Source organism: Sceloporus undulatus, chromosome 7 (assembly GCF_019175285.1).
Source record: "Sceloporus undulatus isolate JIND9_A2432 ecotype Alabama chromosome 7, SceUnd_v1.1, whole genome shotgun sequence".
Lineage (NCBI taxonomy): Eukaryota > Metazoa > Chordata > Lepidosauria > Squamata > Phrynosomatidae > Sceloporus > Sceloporus undulatus.
In genome coordinates, this window is record NC_056528.1 from 42,203,660 (window position 1) to 42,225,510 (window position 21,851).

Genomic DNA, 21,851 nt, shown 5'->3' on the forward strand with positions numbered 1-21,851 from the left:
GAAGACAAAAAAATGTATATTTCACCTTTCATCCAAGAAGGTCAAGGCAAACTACATAGTCCATCTCCCCAATATTATTCTAATAACAACACTCAGCTTCCTGGCTGAGTGGTAATTTGAAACCAGTTCTTTCTAGTCCTTGTCTAATATCATAACCACTATGACCCATAGGATCTTGTGATAACTAGGATCCCTCCTCTTTGAAAGCCCTCTTTGCCACTGAGTTTAGTAGCTTCAAAACATTCAGGCATCCTCCATGGAATCCACTGGGAGTATATTTGTTGCAGTGAGGAGTGTTTTGATATAAATCTGCTGGATTCATAGTCACCAGAGAGAGAAGATGGCTAGAATGGTGGGGATCACCACCCTAGGTACTTATTAGAAAGCTGCCAGGGCCTGCCAAACTTAGAGTGTGTGCATATCTTATTTGCACCTAAGCATAATTTACATAATATTTGCATGGAATATATTAAGTCATTTTGCACTTCTTCTGTGCAATACGAAGTGAGAGACTAGAGGTAGCAGCTTGTAATTGAAAGCTCCTGAGCTTCTGCAGCAGTCTCAATTTACAGGTGCTTCCACTCCATGATGAAATGTTTGTTCTCACACAAAAAAAAGCAGAACAAAGGGGAATTAGCTTTCCATTGAGGATCAGGGTGTTCTGGAAATTATTCATGACTGAGGAGCAGGGGACTGCTCTCACCAGCTATGTCTGTTTGATCAGAAATTCCACAGACTGGATACAGAAAGAGACTCCCAAGAGGCAGCAGTGAAAGTGACAAGAAGATGAGAGCATCCCCTTAAAATGACACCTTGCACAAGAGTCCTCCAAAATATGAAACAGGTACAGATTTCAAGGACCTATGGCAACAATGCCATCTCAAAGAATCTCCCTCTCCCAGGGATAGCCCTGGGCAGTAAGGCAACCACCTCAAATGTTGGAGGACAGCAGCGACACCACCCTCCGTCCCTGTTGAGTTCCTTTTCCCTATGTTGTGTTAAGTACAGTACATAGCCTATTCTCCACCCATAAACTACACTGGTGCCCCCAGGAACATGAGAGACCCTTTCCCATTGCCAGCACTGGATCGTCCAGGCAACTTCTGTGCATGGAAAAGGCTGTCTTGTCCTTTGCCTCAGCCAACAAATTGTCTGGGGAAGGCCTGGCCCAGCCCTGTCCTCGCCACCTTTGTCCTCACCTCCTCATCTGAAACATTTTTCTTCCTTTTCCAAAGTCATCTTGCTTCTCAAAGGAGAATAAGAAATGCTATGCTATTTCAGACACAGCCTGGGTCTGGGAAGAATTTAAACTTCTACAGCACAGATCTATAAATGTTTAATTTTTTCATCTCTGCCCATAAGAAGGTTGTCTAGAAAATACATTATTGCGAACAATCTCACCACTCTCCCATTAAACATGGCTCATGGTGGGGAATTGGAAAGTAACCGTCATCGAGTCCCATTTAGAAGGTTTGGCTGGGTTAACTAAAGTCATTTCACTGAATAAGCCAAGAAGTGAACTTTCAAAGAGTTTCTTTCCTTCTTCCTCACTCCTCAGTTGAGATGTAAAATCGTGTTGCCATTTCATAGCCTTCTTTTCTTAAGATTAGATAAGACTGCTATCTTTTCTGGGTGAGGGCTTGAAGGAAATGAATAGCAAGTGAGTAGGGTGGCCAATCATGAATCATATGATATATCATGGTATATGCTACCAAAAATAAGGAAAGACTTCACCAAAACAGGCAGCACAGATTTGTGTAAAACCAATATACAGTATGCTAATTCAATGGTTCTTAACATTTTCTTTACCAGGGAATTCCTTTGAATATCTTTTGTTGCCTGGACCCCAAACGCTTAACTCAAGATTTAAAAGCTAAATAATAACAACACATTGGGACCTCACCATTCACAGACTTGACATCCGTGGATTTGATCATTCACGGATGACAAGCCTCTTCCTCCCAAATGGCGATGCGTGCATGCGGCCAGAGTAGCAGCTCTGCACACATTGTGCCACCATTAGGAACAATGGGATTTGAGGTCTCAGGTTTTTTGTATCTGCGCGGTCCAGAATGGATTCCCCACGGATACGAAGGTCTGACTGTAACACAGTCGGCCCACTGTATCCAGAGATTCTGCATCCACAGATTCAACTATCCATTCCTTGACTATGCATTTTTTTTTAAATCCAAAAAGGACAGCTGTGTTTTTGCCATTTTATGTAAGAGATACCATTTTACTACCCCATTGTATATAATGGGACTTAAGCATCCACAGCATTCACATGGGGTCCTGGAACCAAACCCAAGTGGATACTGAGGGTCCACTGTAGTAGTAGTAGTTGTAGTAATACCTGAATATTAAATACAGAATACCAAATCTGTTACACCTTCCCTTAGAGATGCTGGAGGGGGAAAGAAGACTTTTCTCCTACTTCTTCCTCCCAGTTTGCAATAGCAGTGGGTTGAATGGCTATCCGGTCAGCCTCTGCTTTGGCTCCTGTCACAAAGCCACCATGGGGAGGAAATAGGCTGAGCAGCCTGCAAGCCTTCGCAGACCGCCTGTGAGTACATCACGTCCGCCAAGGGGGGGTCCATGGACTACAGGTTAAGAAACACTGTGCTAATTTGAAAATAGTGTCTATAATTTAAAGAGCAATGCAATATATTGCTTACCACTGTGAGCAAGAGGGTGAGCAGGTGACATTTTGCTGCCTCATCAGGCCAAATCTAATTGTGCATGACACACAAAGCCAGGCCATTTATTTTGGTACACATAACAGCAAATCTCACAATCACCTCTTTCTGTCCCTGGCCCTCAGTTAAAAAAAAGATAAGAAGAAAGCAGATCCTTAACTAAATCTGCTGCCTGAGGTGGCTGCCTCCTACCTAATGGTAGGACTGACTCTTTTATGTGCTGGAGTCTGGTTTTGTTGACGGAAAGCTCTTCATGCAATTTACACAAGGTACAGAAATAATGGTATGCACACAGAAAGAAAAGGTCATCTCTTCTCACTTGCTTCCTGGGGGTTTTATTCTATGGGATAAATGATTAATACATACAGAGAGCAAAAGGCTTTAAAAAATCTTGCTTGGAGTGTGCTTGAAGGGGGGGAAACTAGCACTAATTTAAGGAAGAGCTCTCTCTCTCTCTCTCTCTCTCTCTCTGACACAGTTATAGCAGGTCCTCAATGTATAAGATTTTTGAAGTGAAGAACCGCCTTTTTTCAGGGATCAAACATCTTTTTGTACAGATTTCTATTAAATGCTAGTGAAGATTCTCTAATTATATGGTGAAAATCTATTTTTAAAAAATCCCCCAAATCTGAGACACAATGTTCTAAAGAAAAATGGGGGGGGGGAACCCTTCAATTTCATATCTATTAATAAGACAAATCCCTGAACTTAATTTTGAAGAAAAATATTTAAAATCATATTGATGATGGAACGGGGCCCCAATGCTTTCTCCTATACATACGCAAACATACTTCGGGGGCAGTAATTTTAGATGAGAAGTACATAGGGGCTTCACAAAGTCCTACATTGCCACTCATTGTTCTTGAAGTCTATGGTCATGGAGTACAAGCTCTGGTAGTTTCTACCAAACTAGCAGGGCTTCAGAGACAGAGGCAGAAGACTGCATCTCTCCTGTCTGAGGACCAACTGCTTTGGAGCAGTTCACCAGGCACCTTCACTAATACATATATTTTGGTATCAGGTGAAGACTTTTTTATTCTCATAGTATTTTAGATCTTGTTGTTAACTGCCTTTGTGTCAATGCCAACTCATGGTGATCCCATGAGACACCTCTAAGACCCCCAATCCTCAACAGCTCTGCTCAAGTCCTGCATGTTCAGGGTTGTGGTCTCCTTGACTGAGTCTATACACCTGGTATGTGGTCTTCATCTCTTTCTATTGCCCTCCACCTTTCCCAGCATTATTGTCTTTTCTAGTGAATCCTGCCTTCTCATGATGTGGCCAAAGTAAAACATCCTCAATTTAATCATCATGGCATTTTAGTATAATCTTATTTTATTAATTTTATATCTCCTTCTTGTTGGTTGCACTGTATGCAGTAGGCAGGCTTTTATCTGTTTTTTATTGTTTTGCTTTGAAAAGTACTCTGTAATGCCTACGGCGCTTTATAAAATAAATGTAATAATAATAATAATAATAATAATAATAATAATAATAATAATAATAATTAGAGCATTCTGGCTTGATCTGTCGTAGGACCTATTTGTTTCTCTTTTTGGCCACCCACTGTATCCCTAGCATTCTCCTCCAGAACCACATCTCAAATGAGTTGATTTTCTTCCTATGAGCTTTCTTCACTGTCCAACTCCCACATCCAGATATGGCGATGAGAAAAACTATAGCTTGGACAATCTTAACTTTACAGTTCAGTTGTATATCTTTTCACTTTAGGATCTTGTGGAGTTCTTTCACAGCCCTTTTCAGTCCTAGTCTTCTTCTGATTCCTTGACTGCTGTCTCTGTTCTGATCAATGATTGATCCAAGGCATAGGAAATCAACTATTTTGATGTTCTCATTGTCTAAGATGAATTCTTATAGCTACTCTGTGGTCATTACTTTTGTTTTCTTAATGTTCAGAAGTAAACCTGTCTTTGCGCTTCCTACTTTACATTTCTTTAGTAATTATTCCATGTCTTTGTTGTTTTCTGTTAATAATCTGGTGTTGTCTATATATCATAGATGGTTGATATTCCTTCCTCTGGTCTTAATTCCATCATCCTTTAAGTGTAAACCTGTTCTGCATATATTTTCTGCATACCTGCTTAACAAACAGAGTGATAGAATGCAGCCGTCTCTGAACCCCATTGTTTTGTTTTCGATATTTGTTGGCACATTTCAGTTAGAACTAAAGTAGATTCTGTCTCTGTAGATTATAATAGTTCTATGGGTTTGTCATCTTTACCTGGTGATTTATTCTTCCCAATTGCTTTGAACGCAGCTTTCACTTCACATTCCAAAATCTGGAGTTCATCTTCATATGATTCTTCATCCCATGAGTCATTCCTCCTATCATCTCTTTTATATAGCTCTTCTGTGTTTTGGGTCAATCATCCTCTTGTTCCTGGTCAATTAAGTTTAATGATGCAAAACTATTTTTAACTTTATCTTTAAATTCTGCTGGGATGTTCTTCAGATTGTATTTCCTCACGATGACTGGTTTGGTGTTCTCCAGCTTTATTCTAATTTTTTATATTAGTAGTCCATGGTCTGTGCCACAGTCTGCACCTGGTCTCATATTTGCTGTAGAGCTTTTCTATTTTCTATTTCCGAATATGTAGTCTATCTGATTTTTGTATTGGCCATCTGGTGATGGCTATGGGTACAATCTCCTCTCCAGTTGTATGAAGAAAGTGTTTGCAATGAATAGATTGTTGGCCTCTATCAGAAGCTCTCATCCTTCATTTCTTTATCCTAGAATTTTCCTATGATTTTTTATTCTGCACTGCTTCCTATTTATGCATTCCCGTCACCTATGATTAAAGAAATCCTGTTTGGTGTCAATTTCTTTCTGGACTCCATCATAGAATCTCTCAATTTCTTCTTCCTCTGCTTCTGCGGTTGGTGCATAGACTTGGATTATGGTAATACTGATAAGTTTTTCTTGAAATCTTATTGATATGATTCAATCTGACTTTGTTATACCCTTTCACTGATCTTGCTACATCTCTCTGGAAAATGCTGATTGCTTTTAAAACAGCATTAAAGCATACGTCTTCCAGCAGGCCTACCCAGTCAATTTTAAATCATGACTTTTTAATTGCATATGTACTCTTATGAGGGTATTTTAATGATTTTATATGGCTGTATTTTAAGTCAGAGTCCATGAGTTTTTCCATTGTGTTTTGTATTTTAACATGTTGTTCCCCCTCCCTCGAGCCTTGCGGAGAGGCAGGAAATAAATAAATTATTGTTGCTGTTGTGTTGTTGTTGTTGTTGTTGTTGTTGTTATTGCTGCTCCATAGTAGATTTTGTCATCTTAATGCTTACCCCAACTTTATTCTAGACAAAGAATGATTATACATCACCTGTCCCTCTCAAGACCCTCATCAGTTCCTCCTTCTTCCAATCCACACCCCCAAGTCCTTAGAAGCCCCTTCAAAGTCCTTTCAGGACCCTTCACCCACCTCACATCCTCCCCACACACAAATCTACCCTCCAAGAACTCTCAAGTTCCCTTGTAAGGAAGAAGAGTTAATGGATCTCTCCATTTTAGCTATGGTCCATGAGACTTCAATCATCTCCTGGTTGCATGGCTATGGTGGCCCCTCCTCACTGCTGCTCCACTGGCAGAGGCCCAGGCTGCTCTTTTTGTGCCCAGCTGGGCAGCTGTGGCACCTTCCTCCTCATCACTTCTCAGGTGCAGTGCCCAGGGCTGCTCTCTTTGCCCCCGGTTGAGTGGCTGTGGTGGCTCTCTCCTCACTGCTGATCTTAGCACTATTTTGCAGCTGGTTTAAACCTTTGTGATCAGAGAATCATAGATTCATAAAGTTGGAAGAGACCCACAAGGGCCATACAGCCCAACCCCATCTTTTTGGTTTTTATTATGTGCACTTTTTATCCTTATTGTTTGTGTTTATTTTTTTTCCATTGTACTGCACATACCCTGGTGAACTCTGGCTATTAAGCAGCATAAAAATGTTATAATTAGACACACCAAAAAACCATGGCAGATCACATATGAAACAGATCAGATTTCAGAAGCTCCCCTTTCACAAACATCAACTATAATTTGATAGCTGGAGGGGTGGGAGTTGTTGTGGACACATATAATGAACACACTTGAAGAATCATAGGCGAGTTTACAGGTATACATTTTCATTCACAAATACACACACACAGACACGTACACATTCAGATATTAAGATTGCTATCAATGCTCCAAGTGATTTGCATAATATCCTTAAATGTGTATTCATATAATACATTCTCATCTTTCCTGAACCTCAACAAGTGACATCTAACATTGCAACAGTCAAGGGAGGAAACAAGTTTCCAAAAGGTCCTGCACTGTGTTGGGGAATGGCTCTGCAGCAGGCAGAAAATTGATCACTTGGGAATACACTTACAAGAAAAACATTTTGCAACAGGGTCAAGCCAACATCATTTATCAAGCGGCACAAACATCACTTTCAAAACATCACGCCTGGATGAGAAACAGATGTGTTACACTTCTAAAGTGTCTCTTTTTATGAATGGATGTGCATTTGGAGCCCACAGTAATGGTGTTCCTCATATAGAAACAAGTAGAGAGAACTGGATCCTAGCCATGAGTGCCCTGAGGCAAGTCATGGCTCCTAAGAGGGAGATTCCCTGGAGGACAAGCAAAACACAGGCAAACAGGGACTGCTGCCAAAATATGGTTCAGTGTCAGATTCATACCTACGATAGTTAAAGTTAAAATGAAGAGGAAACTGTTCAGAGTACATTTCCTTCGTTAACTGCTATATATTTGGCATGAGGTGGAAAAGGCTTCAGCATAGACAGCCCTCTCTTTTGGAAATTGAGGACATGTAGCAGCTCTGCTTCCTCCAAATGTCCCGCTTGGATGCTACCATTGCTATGTTTCTTACACAATAGAGGGCTTTTTAAAACACAGTATTCATACTGCATAAAAATGGTCATAAGCAACAGCAATATTCACAGGACAGAGGTTAATCCAGGAACAGCAAGATTCACAGGACAGAGTTTAATCCAATAATTTTATTGCATGATTTAGCTTTGAAGATAAAGGATCTAGGGCAGAAATGCAGCTAAATGTGGAGTTGATTAATTAAAAGAATTGATATGATATTCAACAGTTGAGCCTTCCCTCAACTTTCCCCTTTTTGTTTTTGCCTTATTCAATCCCTCTGCTTCTAGACTAACTACCAAATCTTCTTAGCTCACAACCTCCCATTTGATACAATTGCTGATAAACCCTCCATTACCATAGGCATGAACTATTCCACAGGCCCTTCACTTTCTTCTCGTGAATGACACTATTTTTGTCAGTATCCTGTTGCCTTCCTCCTGAACAGTCACAATGTTCACAAGCGTTCTGTTACATCCATGGGCTAATGACGATGAAGGAAGCACAACAGGTCACAAACAACTGACAACTACTTTGAGCTTGTGCACTCTACAAACCCCTGTAAAAATCAACACAACCTACCTTGTTCAGGCATCTGAGACCCCATGGAAGTGACGCTGGTATTCAAAACATCATTAACAGCCGTGTCACAGTACAGACCACGCTGGGCATCATGTTCACTGTCTGTCTGGTCACTCTCTTCATGCCCACTGTCCTTCAGGCTGTTTCCCTCCAAATCTTTGAATGTTGAACTGCTGGGTGGAAGAAAGAAGAGTGAAATATGCCACAGAACTACATCTCAGAAGCAAAGGACACTCTCAGCACAGACATTTTCACAAGCCTCAGGCAGGATCCAAAACATAGCTATCTTCCCATGGGGAGAAAGGGGTTGCTGCAGGAGGATATTTTTCATACCACAGAGCAGCCATGCCATTCTTTGCTCTGAACACTCAGCATACAATAAGGCAGCAAGAACTGGAGGCAGCCCTCAGGTGTGCAGGAAATTACATGAGCCTCTTGTTCATATCCTCCTACAAGCGTAAGTAATAATGTTGCTTGTGAAACAAAGTGAGGACAAAGGAGAGAACTTGATCAGATCACAGCCAAAGCTATACCAGAGGCAAGATCTGCAAGGAGGGGAGGCACAGGAGCACCTTCTCCACAAGAGGAAAGTAATCGGAAGAGACAAAGTACAACAGCAATCCAAACTATTCAGCTTGCTATAACATGTACAGTGCTGCGCTCCTGTAATGGCAGAGAAATAAGTCTCTCATGATTGTGGGTGATGTGTAACTGAACATTGCTGGGTTTGTTTTAAGTGCAGAAACTCCCCAGCTAAGTTACTAAATGGACAGGAAAGCCCTAACTGGCTACGGCAGCTGAGAAAGGAACCCACAGCTCTGATGCAATATTTAAAAGCACACATCCTTGCATGGCTATATCTTCCACAGCAGACAGCTCATGGGTAATGTGGCAGCTCTTGAGCCCACTGTGGGTTTTGAACCTGTGGCCTGAAATGACAGGGATAAGGGATTTAACCTTCATGTGCTAGTCAAAGGCACCCAGCCACTGCGGCCCAGAACAGTCATGCCAGAACAGCTCAGGTGATAAAACTTTCAGCTCCCAGAAGCTCCAGCCAGCACAGCCAATGATAAGAGATTGTGGGAGTTTTAGTCCAAAACATCTAGAGGGCCAAAGGTTTCCTAGCCTGGCAATAAAAGCTTTTTGTCAGACCTGTTGTGGGCCAATGTGATTACCAATATGAGATCACCTTGTCTCTCACACACTTTCTTTTGCCTAGCTTCACACTCACTTGCAAGGAAGCACATGTTTAATTTGAGACTGTTTTCCCCAAGTTCAGAGAGTCATTAGCTCTAAGCAGTCGGAGACTCCAGTATTCAAAGACCTGCCTATGTCTCCCTTGTACACACCTTTGTAGACCTCTCCTCATGCTGAATACCTCACTGGCATCAACTCTGGCTCATTTCAGCTTGACACTAGTTTACTGGCTATTCACCCATGTCTTTGGGATTTATTGAACAGTTGTGTTAACCAGCTCTAATGACCAGTTGTGATTTAGTTGGGGTTTAGCCCCGAGCTCATGTGGGCACATGTACCCCTTTGGAAAGGCCATTTCCAGTCTCTGCAGAAATGAAGTTGACCAACTACCACAGGATGTGTTGCTGAACCAACAACAATATGTAAGGGAAAGAGAGAGGAAAAGCTTGTGCAGAAACATGTGCTAAGACTGGAATATCTTCAAACATGCCCTTTTAAAATAAAGACATCCCTGCAGAAGCCCTTTAAACCTAGGATTTAACCAGCATGCACACACGACAGAAGGCTAAGGAGAAATCAATTCGGAAAGACCAAACAGATTAATTAAAGAGTAAGGATTTTAAGATGCACACCACAAAGTTAAGACAGCAATAACACTTCTTCAAGAAGCGACGTTTTGCTGGATTAAAAACACACTAGAGGATTAAGAGTTGACATTTCAGTTCTCAGATGATTACCTTATGTTCATGACATTCATTAGGGTGAGACTGCAGCAACACCCCTTAGCTACAGTTCTTATCACCTCTCTTTTCCTCGGCGTCATCTCCTGACATCCCTACAAAGCTCTTCACAGACTGAACACATGGAAGTACCTTATACCATCAGATCACTGGCAGTCTTTGGCAAAGCTGACAGTGGTTCTCTGGGTCAGGCAGGGTACATCCTGACCTTGCTATCTGAAATCTCTGTAACTGGAAATATTGATTATGAAATGTGATGTCTCCATGGTGAATAGTCTTATTCTGAGTTTCACAGGGGCTCAGAGCTCGGAAAATTTACTCTGAGGGACTACAACTCCTAGAACCAGCCAGGAATTCTCAGTGAACAAAGCCTCTAATAAAGAAGCTCCTTTTTACAAAGACTCTTTACACCTACCCAGTTCCCCTTTTCTTCCTTCTCTTCTGTCTGGAAGAGTGTTACCAGCACTGGAATTGGGAGCAGGTGAAGGACAGCTGAAGAAAAGAAGCTCCTTTTTACAAAGACTCTTTACATCTACCCAGTTCCCCTTTTTCTCCTTCCTTCTGTCTGGAAGAGTGTTACTAGCACAGGAATTGGGAGCAGGTGAAGGACAGCTGAAGAAACACAGTATTTCGATGTTGCGTTGCAGCAACATGTCTGCAGTACACTTTGCAATAAAGCTTGACCTAGGAAAGAATGGGATTTTGTTTTATCCCATCCTTTTGCAGGTACAGTATGTGCACCTGCCTACAACAGGCTAGGTAAATAGGAGCTGCCAATCTCTTAATGGTCATATATAAACAGCAAAGCAGAGAGAAATGGGGAGAACAGATAAACTGTCTCACCAGTTAGTCCCCTCCCCAACACACACACATTTAAAAAGGCATAGTCTGGCCACCAAAATAAAAATCATAAGAAAAACAGAATTTGGTGGAGGTGTGTGTGTGTGTGTGTAATTATTCCTGTGTCTAAGAAAGGTCAAAAATGCTTGTGTTTACTTCTTCAGAGTTTAACCTAGGTATTTCTCTTGTGCCTGTTGTTGGTTCTGGTAAAAGTTTGCTGAATGTGACACTACTCTTCTTTTTTGTGATGGAGAAACTTGGGGAGCTCGCGGCAGACCCCCCGCTTAAGACTCTGGGCTCGGCCTTGGCTTTGGCGTTTGGCGGCCAGGTGCGAGTGGGCCCTTTAAGACTCTGGGGGAAGCAGGGAGGAGGCCCGCTTGGTGAGAGCAGCGGGTACAAAAGCCGGGCAACCGGTTCCCTCCTGACACGCCCCCCCTCCGCCTCCTCGCCAAGGACCACCGACTGCGACGCCATTGCTTGGGACTGTGCAGTCTCAGCGGGTGTAGGAGGCTTAGAATAGCCCGGGAGCAGAGGATGCCTGCAGTGGCTACCTTCGCTCCTTTAACAGCCATAGAAGGGTGGGGGGAGGATAGGGATGGCGGGGATGCCTGGGCCGGGATAACACCTGGTGGGCGGAGCCCCAATAGAGGTAGTGTGGGGCAGGGGGAGGTATGGCGGTGGGAGAAGGGACTTCCGTTCCAGGGGAAGGCGAGATAGATGCATCATACTATCTCGCCTTCCTGTCCCCCTCCCACCTAAAGGACCTGAGGTCTCTCCAACCGTGCCACAAACCCTGTCGCTGCTCTGTGCAATGCCAGGTCTATAATCATAGAATCATAGAATCATAGAATCATAGAGTTGGAAGAGACCACTAGGGCCATCCAGTCAACCCCCTGCCATGGCAGAAATTCAAATCAAAGCATCCTGACAGATGGCCATCCAGCCTCTGTTTAAAGACCTCCAAGGAGAGCTCTATCACCCTCCGTCGGGGGAGTGCATTCCATTGTCGAACAGCCTTACTGTCAGGAAGTTCCTCCTACTGTTCAGGTGGAATCTCTTTCCTGCAGCTTGCATCCATTGTTCGTCCGGTCCTGTTCTCTGGAGCAGCAAAAAAAGCTTGCTCCCTCTTTCAATATGACATCCCTTCAAATATTTAAAACAGGGCGATCATATCACCTGTTACCTTCTTTCTCCAGGCTAAACATCCCCAGCTCCCTAAGTCGTTCCTCATCAGGCATGGTTTCCAGACTTTTCACCATTTTGTCGCCCTCCTTTGGACACGCTCCAGTTTCTCAATGTCCTTTCTGAATTGTGGCGCCCCAGAACTGGACACAAATTTCGTAGGTGGGGCTGACCAGAGCAGAATACAGTGGCACTATGACTTCTCTTGATCTAGACACTATACTTCTATTGATGCAGCCTAAAAGCATTGGCCTTTTTAGCTGCCGCACACACTGTTCACTCATGTTCAACTTGTGGTCTACTTGGACTCCTAGACCCTTCACAGCGTAGTTTCATTCAGCCAGGTGTCACCCATCCTATATCTGTGCATTTTATTTTTCCGCCCTAAGTGCAATACCTTACATTTCTCCGTGTTGAATTTCATTTTGTTAGTTTGGCCCAGCTTTCTAGTCTATTCAGGTCATTTTGAATCTTGATCCTGTCCTCTGGGGTATTAGCTATTCCCCCTAATTTGTACATCTGCAAATTTGATAAGTATGCTTCCAATTCTGTCATCCAGGTCATTGATAAAGATGTTGAATAGCACTGGGCCCAGGACAGAGCCCTGTGGGACCCCACTGGTCACTTCTCTCCAAGATGAAAAGGAGCCATTGTTGAGGCACCCTTTGGGTTCGGCCGTCAACCAATTACAGATCCATTTAACAGTTCCTTTGTCTAGCCCACATTTTAACAGCTTGTTTGCAAGAATGTCATGGGGAACTTTGTCAAAGGCCTTACTGAAATCAAGATATACTATATCCACAGCATTCCCTCATCTACCAACAGCTGGTAATTATCAAAGAAGAGATCAGGTTGTCTGCATGATTGTTTCTCTGAAACCCATTGACTTTTTGTGATTATGGCATTGCCTTCTAGATGTTCACAGACTCTCTGTTTAATGTATCTGCTCCAGTCCCAATCTTTCCTAGTACTGATGTCAGACTAACTGGGACGATAATTGTTGGGATCCTCTTTTTTTCCCCTTTTTGAAGATGGGGCAACGTTTGCCCTCCGCCAGTCTGCTGGGATCTCTCCTGTTTTCCCAGGAGTTTTCAAAGATTATTGCCAATGGCTCCGATATTACATTTGCCAGTTCTTTAATAACAAAGCCCACATCCTCCAGGACCTCCGGGAGGACTCTAAGTGTGACCTGGCTTGCATTACCGAGACCTGGCTGGGGCCTGAAGGGGATGCGTGTGGGCTCAGGCCCTGCCTGCCGGGTACTCGGTGAAGGACCCAGCGCAGGTTAGGTGGGCGGGGGGGGGGTGGCCTTGGTACATAGGAACACCGTGTCCCTCACCAGGAACCACATCCGACAGCCTCCTATATCGAGTGTATTACCTGACCTGAAGGCTAGGGACGTCTAGGGATTTCTGTTAGTGTATCGGCCACCCCGTGCATTAGCGGACTCCCTTAACGAGCTGACCAGCTGGTCGCGAGGGCTGATGTGCTCGCCCAGGCTTCTTGTCCTGGGCGCCTTCAACATCTCCCCTCACGGCCAGCTATGTTCCATCCAGTGCGGCTCGGGAATTCAGGGAGACCATGGCGGCCATGGGCCTGTCCCAGCTGATACAGGGTCCTACGCATTTGCGGGTAATACTCTCGATTTGGTCTTCTGTTCGGAGGCGGAAAATCCGTGGGTGGAAATAGCCAATATTTCCCCCTTGTCATGGACGGATCACTCCTGGTAGAGGCGAAATCAAGGCTTCTACCCAATCCCCCCCGGGGGTGGTGGACCAGTTAGGATGGTCCACCCTCGAAGGCTGATGGAACCTGAGAGGTTCCAAGAAGCCTTAGGGGGCTCACGGTTGGAATGACGGCGACTCTGTTGATGCCCTTACCGGTATTTGGAATACCGGTCTCTCTGTGGCTATACACAGAATCGCTCCCAAGTGCCCTCTCAGGCCCGCTTCCAAAACGTAAGCCCTGTATAGGAAGATCTCCGGTCGAGTTAGCGGGTTCTGCGACGGCTAGAGTACCGTTGGCGGGAAACACCTTTGCTTAAATGACAAGACTCTCCTAGACCAACTGTTTAAAGGACTACGGAGAGGCAATAGAGCAAACAAAGAACTCGTTCTATGGTGCTCGTATTGGCGTCCGCGGAGTCGCGTCCGGCAGAGTTGTTCAGGGTGGTCAGGGAGCTAACTCAGCTCCCTCCCGCCCTGAACCAGTCCTTGAACCTTTAAGGCCTGTTGTGACTTGTTTAACGACTTTTTTGTGGAAAAACTTCTCGTATAAGCGAAGGTCTGAACGCGCGACATTATGGCAGAACCTAGCTTAGAAGTGCCCAGAGCCTCCGTGGACTATGTTACACTGGATCAGTTTGAGTTGGTGAGTACGCGAGATGTGGACAAGATCTCGGAAGTGTTCGGAAAACAACCTGCTCTCTTGATCCCTGTCCCTCATGGTTAGCGGCCCAGGGGGGACCGGTGGTAACGCTATTGTTACGCCGGATAATTAATACTCTTTGAGGGATGGGCAATTTCCATCGGATCTCAAATTGGCCATTGTAAAACCGATCCTAAAAAAGCCCTCCCTCGACCCCCTGGTTCATATAATTATCGGCCTGTCTCGCTGCTACCATTTTTGGGAAAGGTGATCGGAGGGGGCGGTGGCATCCAGCTTCAGGTCGGTCTTGGTGAAGGATTATCTGGACCCATTTCAACTGGCTTCCGGGCGGGTCACGGGGTTGAGACAGCCATGGCGCCTTGGTCGATGATCTCCGTCTGGGCATTGACAGGGGAAGCGTGTCCCTGCTGGTGCTCTTGGACATCTCAGGCGGCTTCGATCCCATAGACCATGGTATCCTTCTGGGCGCCTGGCTGAGGTGGGAGTCGGGGGCACTGCGCTCCAGTGGTTCCGCTCCACCTCTCTGGGAGGTCCCAGATGGTGCACTGGGAGACGTGTGCTCCGACGAGCGGGCCCTTAAAACTCGGGGTCCCTCAAGGAGCCATTCGTCTCCCATGCTATTAACATTTACATGAAACCGCTGGGAGAGATCATCCGGAGACATGGGGCGCTGGGTTATCAGTACGCTGATGACACCCAAATCATTTTTCTCTATTCTCCAGACTGATGCATGACTGGGATGGCGTCTCTCCTCTTGTGGCCTGTCTGGAGTCAGTAATGGGCTGGATGAGGAAAAAACCACCAAACTAACCAGAGAAAACGGAGGTACTAGTGATAGGTTCCCCTGGTCCAGGAATGGCGGTGGTTCCACCTGTCCTGAACGGGGTCACCGCTCCCTGTGAAGGACTCCGTGCGCAGTCTGGGGGTGCTTCTTGACTCGTCGCTTCACCTGACTGCTCAGGTGAATGCGACGGTCAAGAGCACCTGTATCAGCTTCGGCTGATTCGCCAGCTGCGCCCATACCTGGCCCAGAGGGACCTAGAAACTGTTGTACATGCTCTGGTCAATCTTCGAGACTGGATTCTGAACGTACTCTACATGGGGCAACCCTTATCCCAAACTCGGAAGCTGCAAATGGTACGAATATGGGCAGCCCGGCTGGTCACTGGGCGTATCCAGGACCAGCCACATAACACCTGTGCAAAGATCTTATTGGCTGCCCATCCGCTTCCGAGCTCAATATAAGGCGTTGGTTATTACCTATAAAGCCCTAAATGGCTTGGGCCCAGGATACCTAAAGGACGCCTCTCCCCGTACATTCCGCCTCGCACCCTCAGAACATCTGGGGCAGCAATTACTGAGGTGCCTGGGGCCAGGTTAGCTTCCACTTCGAGAAGGGCCTTTTCCACAGCTGCCCCAGCCTTGGAACACGCTGCCCACGGAGCTCCGCTCATCTACCACCCTGGCCCAATTTAGGAAGGACCTCAAAACCTTCCTATTCAAGCAGGCATTCCCCGATAAATATCCTGTGGGCCTCCCTCCTCTTCCGTGGCCATGAGGTTGGGCTAAGGGGCTTTTATTGTTGTTTTTTAGATTATTGTTGTTGTTGTGTATATGTTTTAACCTTTGTATTCTGCTGCACTTGCTGCATCATTGTAAGCCGCCCTGATCGTTTGGAAGGGCGGGATACAAATAAAGATTTTATAATGATTTATTATATCCCTATCTTTTCATGTTATTTCTGCCTTTTGTACTTTTTTTTTTTTTTTTTTTTGGCTAAAGAAATAATGCCAAAAAAAACTTGTTAATTGAAGCATACCTGACATTGTTATTTCCAGAATATAATATTGCTGGTAAGACACTCAATGTGGTCTTCAGTACGGATCAGAGCATCCGTGGGCAGAGGTGATTCACACCCCTGCTCTGTCATGGACAGACCATTTCCTGGTCAAGTCGGACTGAAGGCTACTACCCATATCCCCCTCGGAGGTGGAGGACCTATTAAAAGGTCCACCCTCAAAAGCTGATGGAACCCAAAAGGTTCCAGGAAGCACTAGAGGGTTCTGTGGCTGGGAATGATGGTGACTCTATCGAAGCCTTGGTCAATACCTGGAGTAACGACCTTACCAAGCTCGAGACTAGTGGTTCCAACCTGTGGGTCGGGACCCCGGGTTGGTCGAATGACCCTTTCATGGGGGTCGCCTAAGACCATTGGAAAACACCTATTTCATTACATTATGAAAGTAGCAATGAAAAATAATTTCATGGTTTGGGTCACCACAACATGAGAACTGTATTAAAGGGTCGTGGCATTAGGAAGGTTGGAACCACTGCTCAAGTCACTATTGTTCCCGAGCGTCCTTTCCAACCCACTTCAAATAAAAGTCTGGTATACGGAAAATCTTTGTCAAATGAATGGACTGCGCAATGACTAAAGTGCCGCTGGCGGAACATCAACTTTGTCTGACAAGACATGCCATAGAGACTATTTAGTTCCTATAGACTCTTCATGTCTTGGGCCCTAGTTGGAATGCCACTCCCTACACAATCCGCCCGCACTCTCAGAACATCTGGGAAGAATTTGTTAGAAATACCATAAGCCCAGGTTAATGTCAACCTCCCATAGATCGTTTATGGTCGCAGCCCCCAAACTATGGAACAGCCTACCGGAAGAGATCCATCTTATCACCGATGCCTTTAAGAAGGCACTTAAGACAGATCTCTTCCAGTGGGGTTATCCATCTGACCTCTTATAGAAGATCTTTAAGATAAAATGCTTCACTTCTGATTATGATGTATGTTTTCTAAATGTTTAAGATGTTCTAGATGTTTTAGCTATTTTACTGAATTAATAATAATGTCAGTGTTTTATTGATTGTATTTTATATCTATACTGTGTTAATTTGTTGATGTAATCCCACCTCGATCCACAGGGAGAGGCGGGAAATACAAATAATTATTATTATTATTATTATTATTATTATTATTATTATTATTATTATTATTATTATTATTATCCTACTGCAAAATTTATCTGCTCATTACACCAGTTTAGCCTCCACTCAAACAACAATAATTTTGCTGATGGGAAGTTTAAGTTTCCTAAGACTTTAGTCTTTGTAAAGGAAACAAAAATATTTAAATATCAAAAATGTCAAAAGCAAGCCTGTTAGGGTCTAGCTTTAAATCAGCAGATTAGCAGAAATGCCTTTGTCATATACAGGTCCCCTAAGGACTGAGACTGACTCCAAAAACAACACAAGTAGCTGTCAGTTCAAAACAAACATTTACTAATGGCTTTAATCTATATTTACATAGAAGCTGTATCGTAATATCATTAGTGAATAGTTCAGGTAAAAACAAATCTTTATCTCACCATCTTTCCAAAGAAAGTTGAGAGAAGAGGAAGATGGAAAACCGACAGGTGAGTTGAAAATCTTGAGAGAGAATGTCCCAAAGAGGGAGTGACCTAAATCACATGGTTAGTTTGAATGAGAGAGAGGGTGGGTTGGATGCAGGAAATCCCTGTCTATCTAGAGAAGGGGAAAGAGAATGCAAAAATCTTCCAACAAGTAAAATGTGGGATTACCTAGCAGACTGTATAGCAGTTCATTATCAAGATGTAACACAGTAACAATAACTCAGTAACAAGATATAACTCAGTAAACCCATCTTTGGAAAGGGGAGTATTTTCTAAAGATTCCAGCAACTTCATTTTTATTAGAAAGTAGATTTTGGATGTTATTGTACTTCATCTTTACTGTTATTCCTAGCATCTGGGGAACTCTTTGCCACGGATTCTTCCACAGAAGTGGAAGAATCCAGAGAATGCGACTCAGATATTAATGATAACCACTGTTGACCCCAGCTCCATGATAGTTTTAGTTCTAGCATCCTCAGATGCCAGTGACTCATCTTCAGAAATTTCCACAGAGTCCAATATTTCACCTTCTGCACTGTGACACATTGATGGCAACAAAATCTTCAAAAATATTACCAGCAACACAGACTGTACAGTTCAGGGCCAGGGCAAACGTTGCCCTGAAGGTAAGGTAACTGTTCCCCAGGAAGCAATAACACAGAGACTCAATAAAGCAATACAGCAAAGCTACCTATTGACCAATGCTGGTGCAACACCTAAGGATGCATACCCTGTTCAATATCTGTACAACCAATTCTCTGTCCATGGTCCTGATGCTTTATTTCCATTTTTTTGTTTTGTTTTGTTCTGTTTTGTTTTAGGCTTCTGCACTCTCTAATTAGTATTAGCATTCTCTTTCTAAATTTACTTGTTTCAGTGTGAAAGACATGAAGTGGAAATGACAAAAAAGTCATATACTGGTACACCTCACTTAACTTAAGTGGGTGTGTTCCTGGGAATGACTTCTTTAGTACAAAAGGTAGAAACAATTTGGAAAGAATCACAGAATCATCACAGAATCACAGAGTTGGAAGAGACCGCAAGGGCCATCCAGTTCAACCCTCAGCCATTCAGGAACACACAATCAAAGCACCTCCAACAGATGACCACCCAGCCTCTGTTTAAAGACCTCCAAAGAAGGAGACTCCACCACCCTCTGAGGGATTGTGTTCTGCTGTTGAACAGCTCTTACTGTCAGGAAGCTCTTACTGTCTTCCTAAAGTTGACCTAGAATATGAACAAATTCCTACACCACAAAAAGCAAGAGCAATTCAAGATGCTTTAACAAACTTTTTAATCCAACACTAACAATATGCACAAGTAAAAGGAAACAATCTTGCCAGGTAGGCAATGAATAATTACAGTGGTCCCTCCCCGTTTGCTGGAGTTAGGAGCAAAAGACCCTCGCAAATGTGGAAAAAAGAGAAATAAAAAACACTACTCTTTTTACCTGAGAGAACACCTCTCTAGGAATCCCTAGGTCCTCCAATGCAACTCTATGGTCAACATCTGCCAGATGGTGATCATAAATTCATACTGGAGGACCTAGAAATGCCTAGAGAAGTGTTTTCTCTAGGAACTTCTAGGTTCTCCAATGCAACTCTATGGCCAACTTCTGGGAGAAGTTTGCACTGGAGGGCCTAGATTAGATTCATAGAGAGTACATATTAATCAAAACCACAAATAAATCTGCAAAAGTCAAAACCACAGATGTGGAGGGATGACAGTAAAAATGAACATGTTGAACTTTCTAGAGATCACTTGAAGGCTCTAGACTAGTGATCTTATGATTTTGGTGTTCAGACCTATAGATCTATGCTTCTTTAAGATGCTGAAGGAAGTTGGTGAGGTAGGCTTATCTGTCCGTCCCCCCCTCCCTCTGTTTTGCTGTTTATGCATGTTCAGTAATCAATTCTGGAGATAGCTGTTGTTTATCTTGACTGCTGAAGGCAGACATGTATAGCTTTGGTAATATAGGTTAGAGTAGACTCCTGCTCTTTCCCAGCTGTCGGAGTTTTTTTAATTGCATTGTTTACTGCAGTTATGTTGCTGCAACCCAACACCAAATGTCTGTGTTTCCCCAGCCCTTCCCTACCATCCTCCCACTTCCAACACTGCTTAAAAATGTCCAGCTAAACAGATGACAAGCAAAAAATGGGGGGGGGAGCACGTGGGCATAAAAAGACTTTGTAAAAAGGACGTTCTTTGTCAGAGGCTTTGTAACTGAAGTATGCCTGTATGGGTTCCATAAAGCAAACAGCTGGGCAATATGGCTTTTTATTCACATTTATCTTCCTAGCAGAACAGCAGTCCACAATGTGAAAGATCTACTCGCAAGAATACACTCTTCCCTGTCATTGTTCCACAGTCTGGCCAGATTTCTCTAGAGTTACGGACGTTGCTACCACCAAGCCAGAATCTATTGTCAGCTTAGTTTAACAGCGGGTATGGGTCAGATGACATGAACAGATTTCTTCTCAGAAGGTCAAATTCCATATTGGATTGCAACAAACAATACAAGGCAGGCAGCAATTTTCTTTACCAGCGATTATATGATTGCAGTTAAACATCATGAATGAGGCTGATAAACACCACCCCTTCCCTGTCTGAATGGAAGCTGCTCACATCATATGCCTCTTATTCTCATTGCTTGTGTAATTTTTAATATATATATAATGTAAATGAAAGAGAAATTTTAGGCAAGGAAATAATCAGATCTTCTGAAAGACTAGAACAAACTGCACAGGACTCATTAGGCATTCAGTTGTGTCTTCAGAGGCACACCGACTCAAGCAACTCAATGGAATCACAGAGCTAGGAAGGAGACCAAAATGTGGATTCCTTCTCTCCACCCAATTCTGTGCATGTAAAGGGAATTGTAATTCACACCGCAAAGTTTAATCAACTAATCAATTATAACAAGTTAAATTTAAAAACATTATGATTGACTTAGAAAAAAGTATCTCCAGTTATTGTTGATGCTGTTGTTGTATTATTCTGAAACAAAAATGTATTTAGAAATAAAAATAGAGTCAAAGCCCAACTCTAGGTAGCAGCAACAAGGGCCTAGTCTGCCCTATAACTCGTGATACGGCCAAAGTACAACAGTCTCAGAAGCCATATTGGCTTCTAGAGAGAGTTAAGCCATGATTTGCTCTAGGAGCCATTTAATGATCCACAATATCTGTAACACTTGTCTCCAGCAGCAAGTTTAAATGAGTTGATTTTCTTCATATCAACTTTCTTCACTGTCCAGCTTTCACGACCATACATAGAAACTGGAAATACAATGGCATGGACAATCCTAACTTTAGTATTAAATGATATACTTTTACATTTCAAATCTTATCTAGCTCTTTCACAGCTGCCCTTCCAAGTCCTAGTCTTCTTCCAATTTCTTGACTGTAGTCTCCATTCTGATTAATAACTGAGCCAAGGTATGGAAAATCTTGATCAACTACTAGTACTATTTATTTGTATACTTCTTTTCCCCCAGATTAAGACTCAAAGCATCTTACAATTATTAAAAAATACTATTAAAATATATTTTAATGCCTTCATCATCTACTTGAAAGTTATGCAACTCATCAGTGGTCATGATTTTTATTTTCTTTATGTTCAACTGTAAGCCTGTCTTTCCACCTTCTTTCTTGATTTTCTTTAGTAATTGTTCCCATTCTTTGCCATCTGCTAGTATGGATTGACCCCTCCTTATTCTTTTCCCCCACATTCCCACTCGTACCTCTGTTCTGGTAGTCAAGGTCTGCTGTTCCAGCCTAGGATCTCCACTGCCCCATCCTGGATTCAACCCTTTTCACTTACTGCCCCTCACTCCTGGAACCTCCTTACCCCACGAGCCGCATGAGTCATCACTTCTTTACCCAGTTTCAAAACTG

At 43.4% G+C, this 21,851-nt stretch overlaps 1 protein-coding gene across 3 annotated transcripts in view; it reads right to left on the reverse strand.

The window, feature by feature from the left end:
• The window catches only part of PCDH19 (protocadherin 19), a 164,393-nt gene that overhangs the window by 53,187 nt on the left and 89,355 nt on the right, over positions 1 to 21,851 (reverse strand). The window contains exon 4 of one of the 3 annotated variants that reach the window (XM_042480352.1): positions 8,188 to 8,357. The exons of 1 other annotated variant lie outside the window; for it this stretch is intronic. In XM_042480352.1, the coding sequence (XP_042336286.1) occupies positions 8,188 to 8,357 (170 nt within the window). Of the gene's footprint in view, positions 1 to 8,187; positions 8,361 to 21,851 lie in introns of all 3 variants that reach the window. One more of the 3 variants, XM_042480350.1, reaches the window with a different exon arrangement.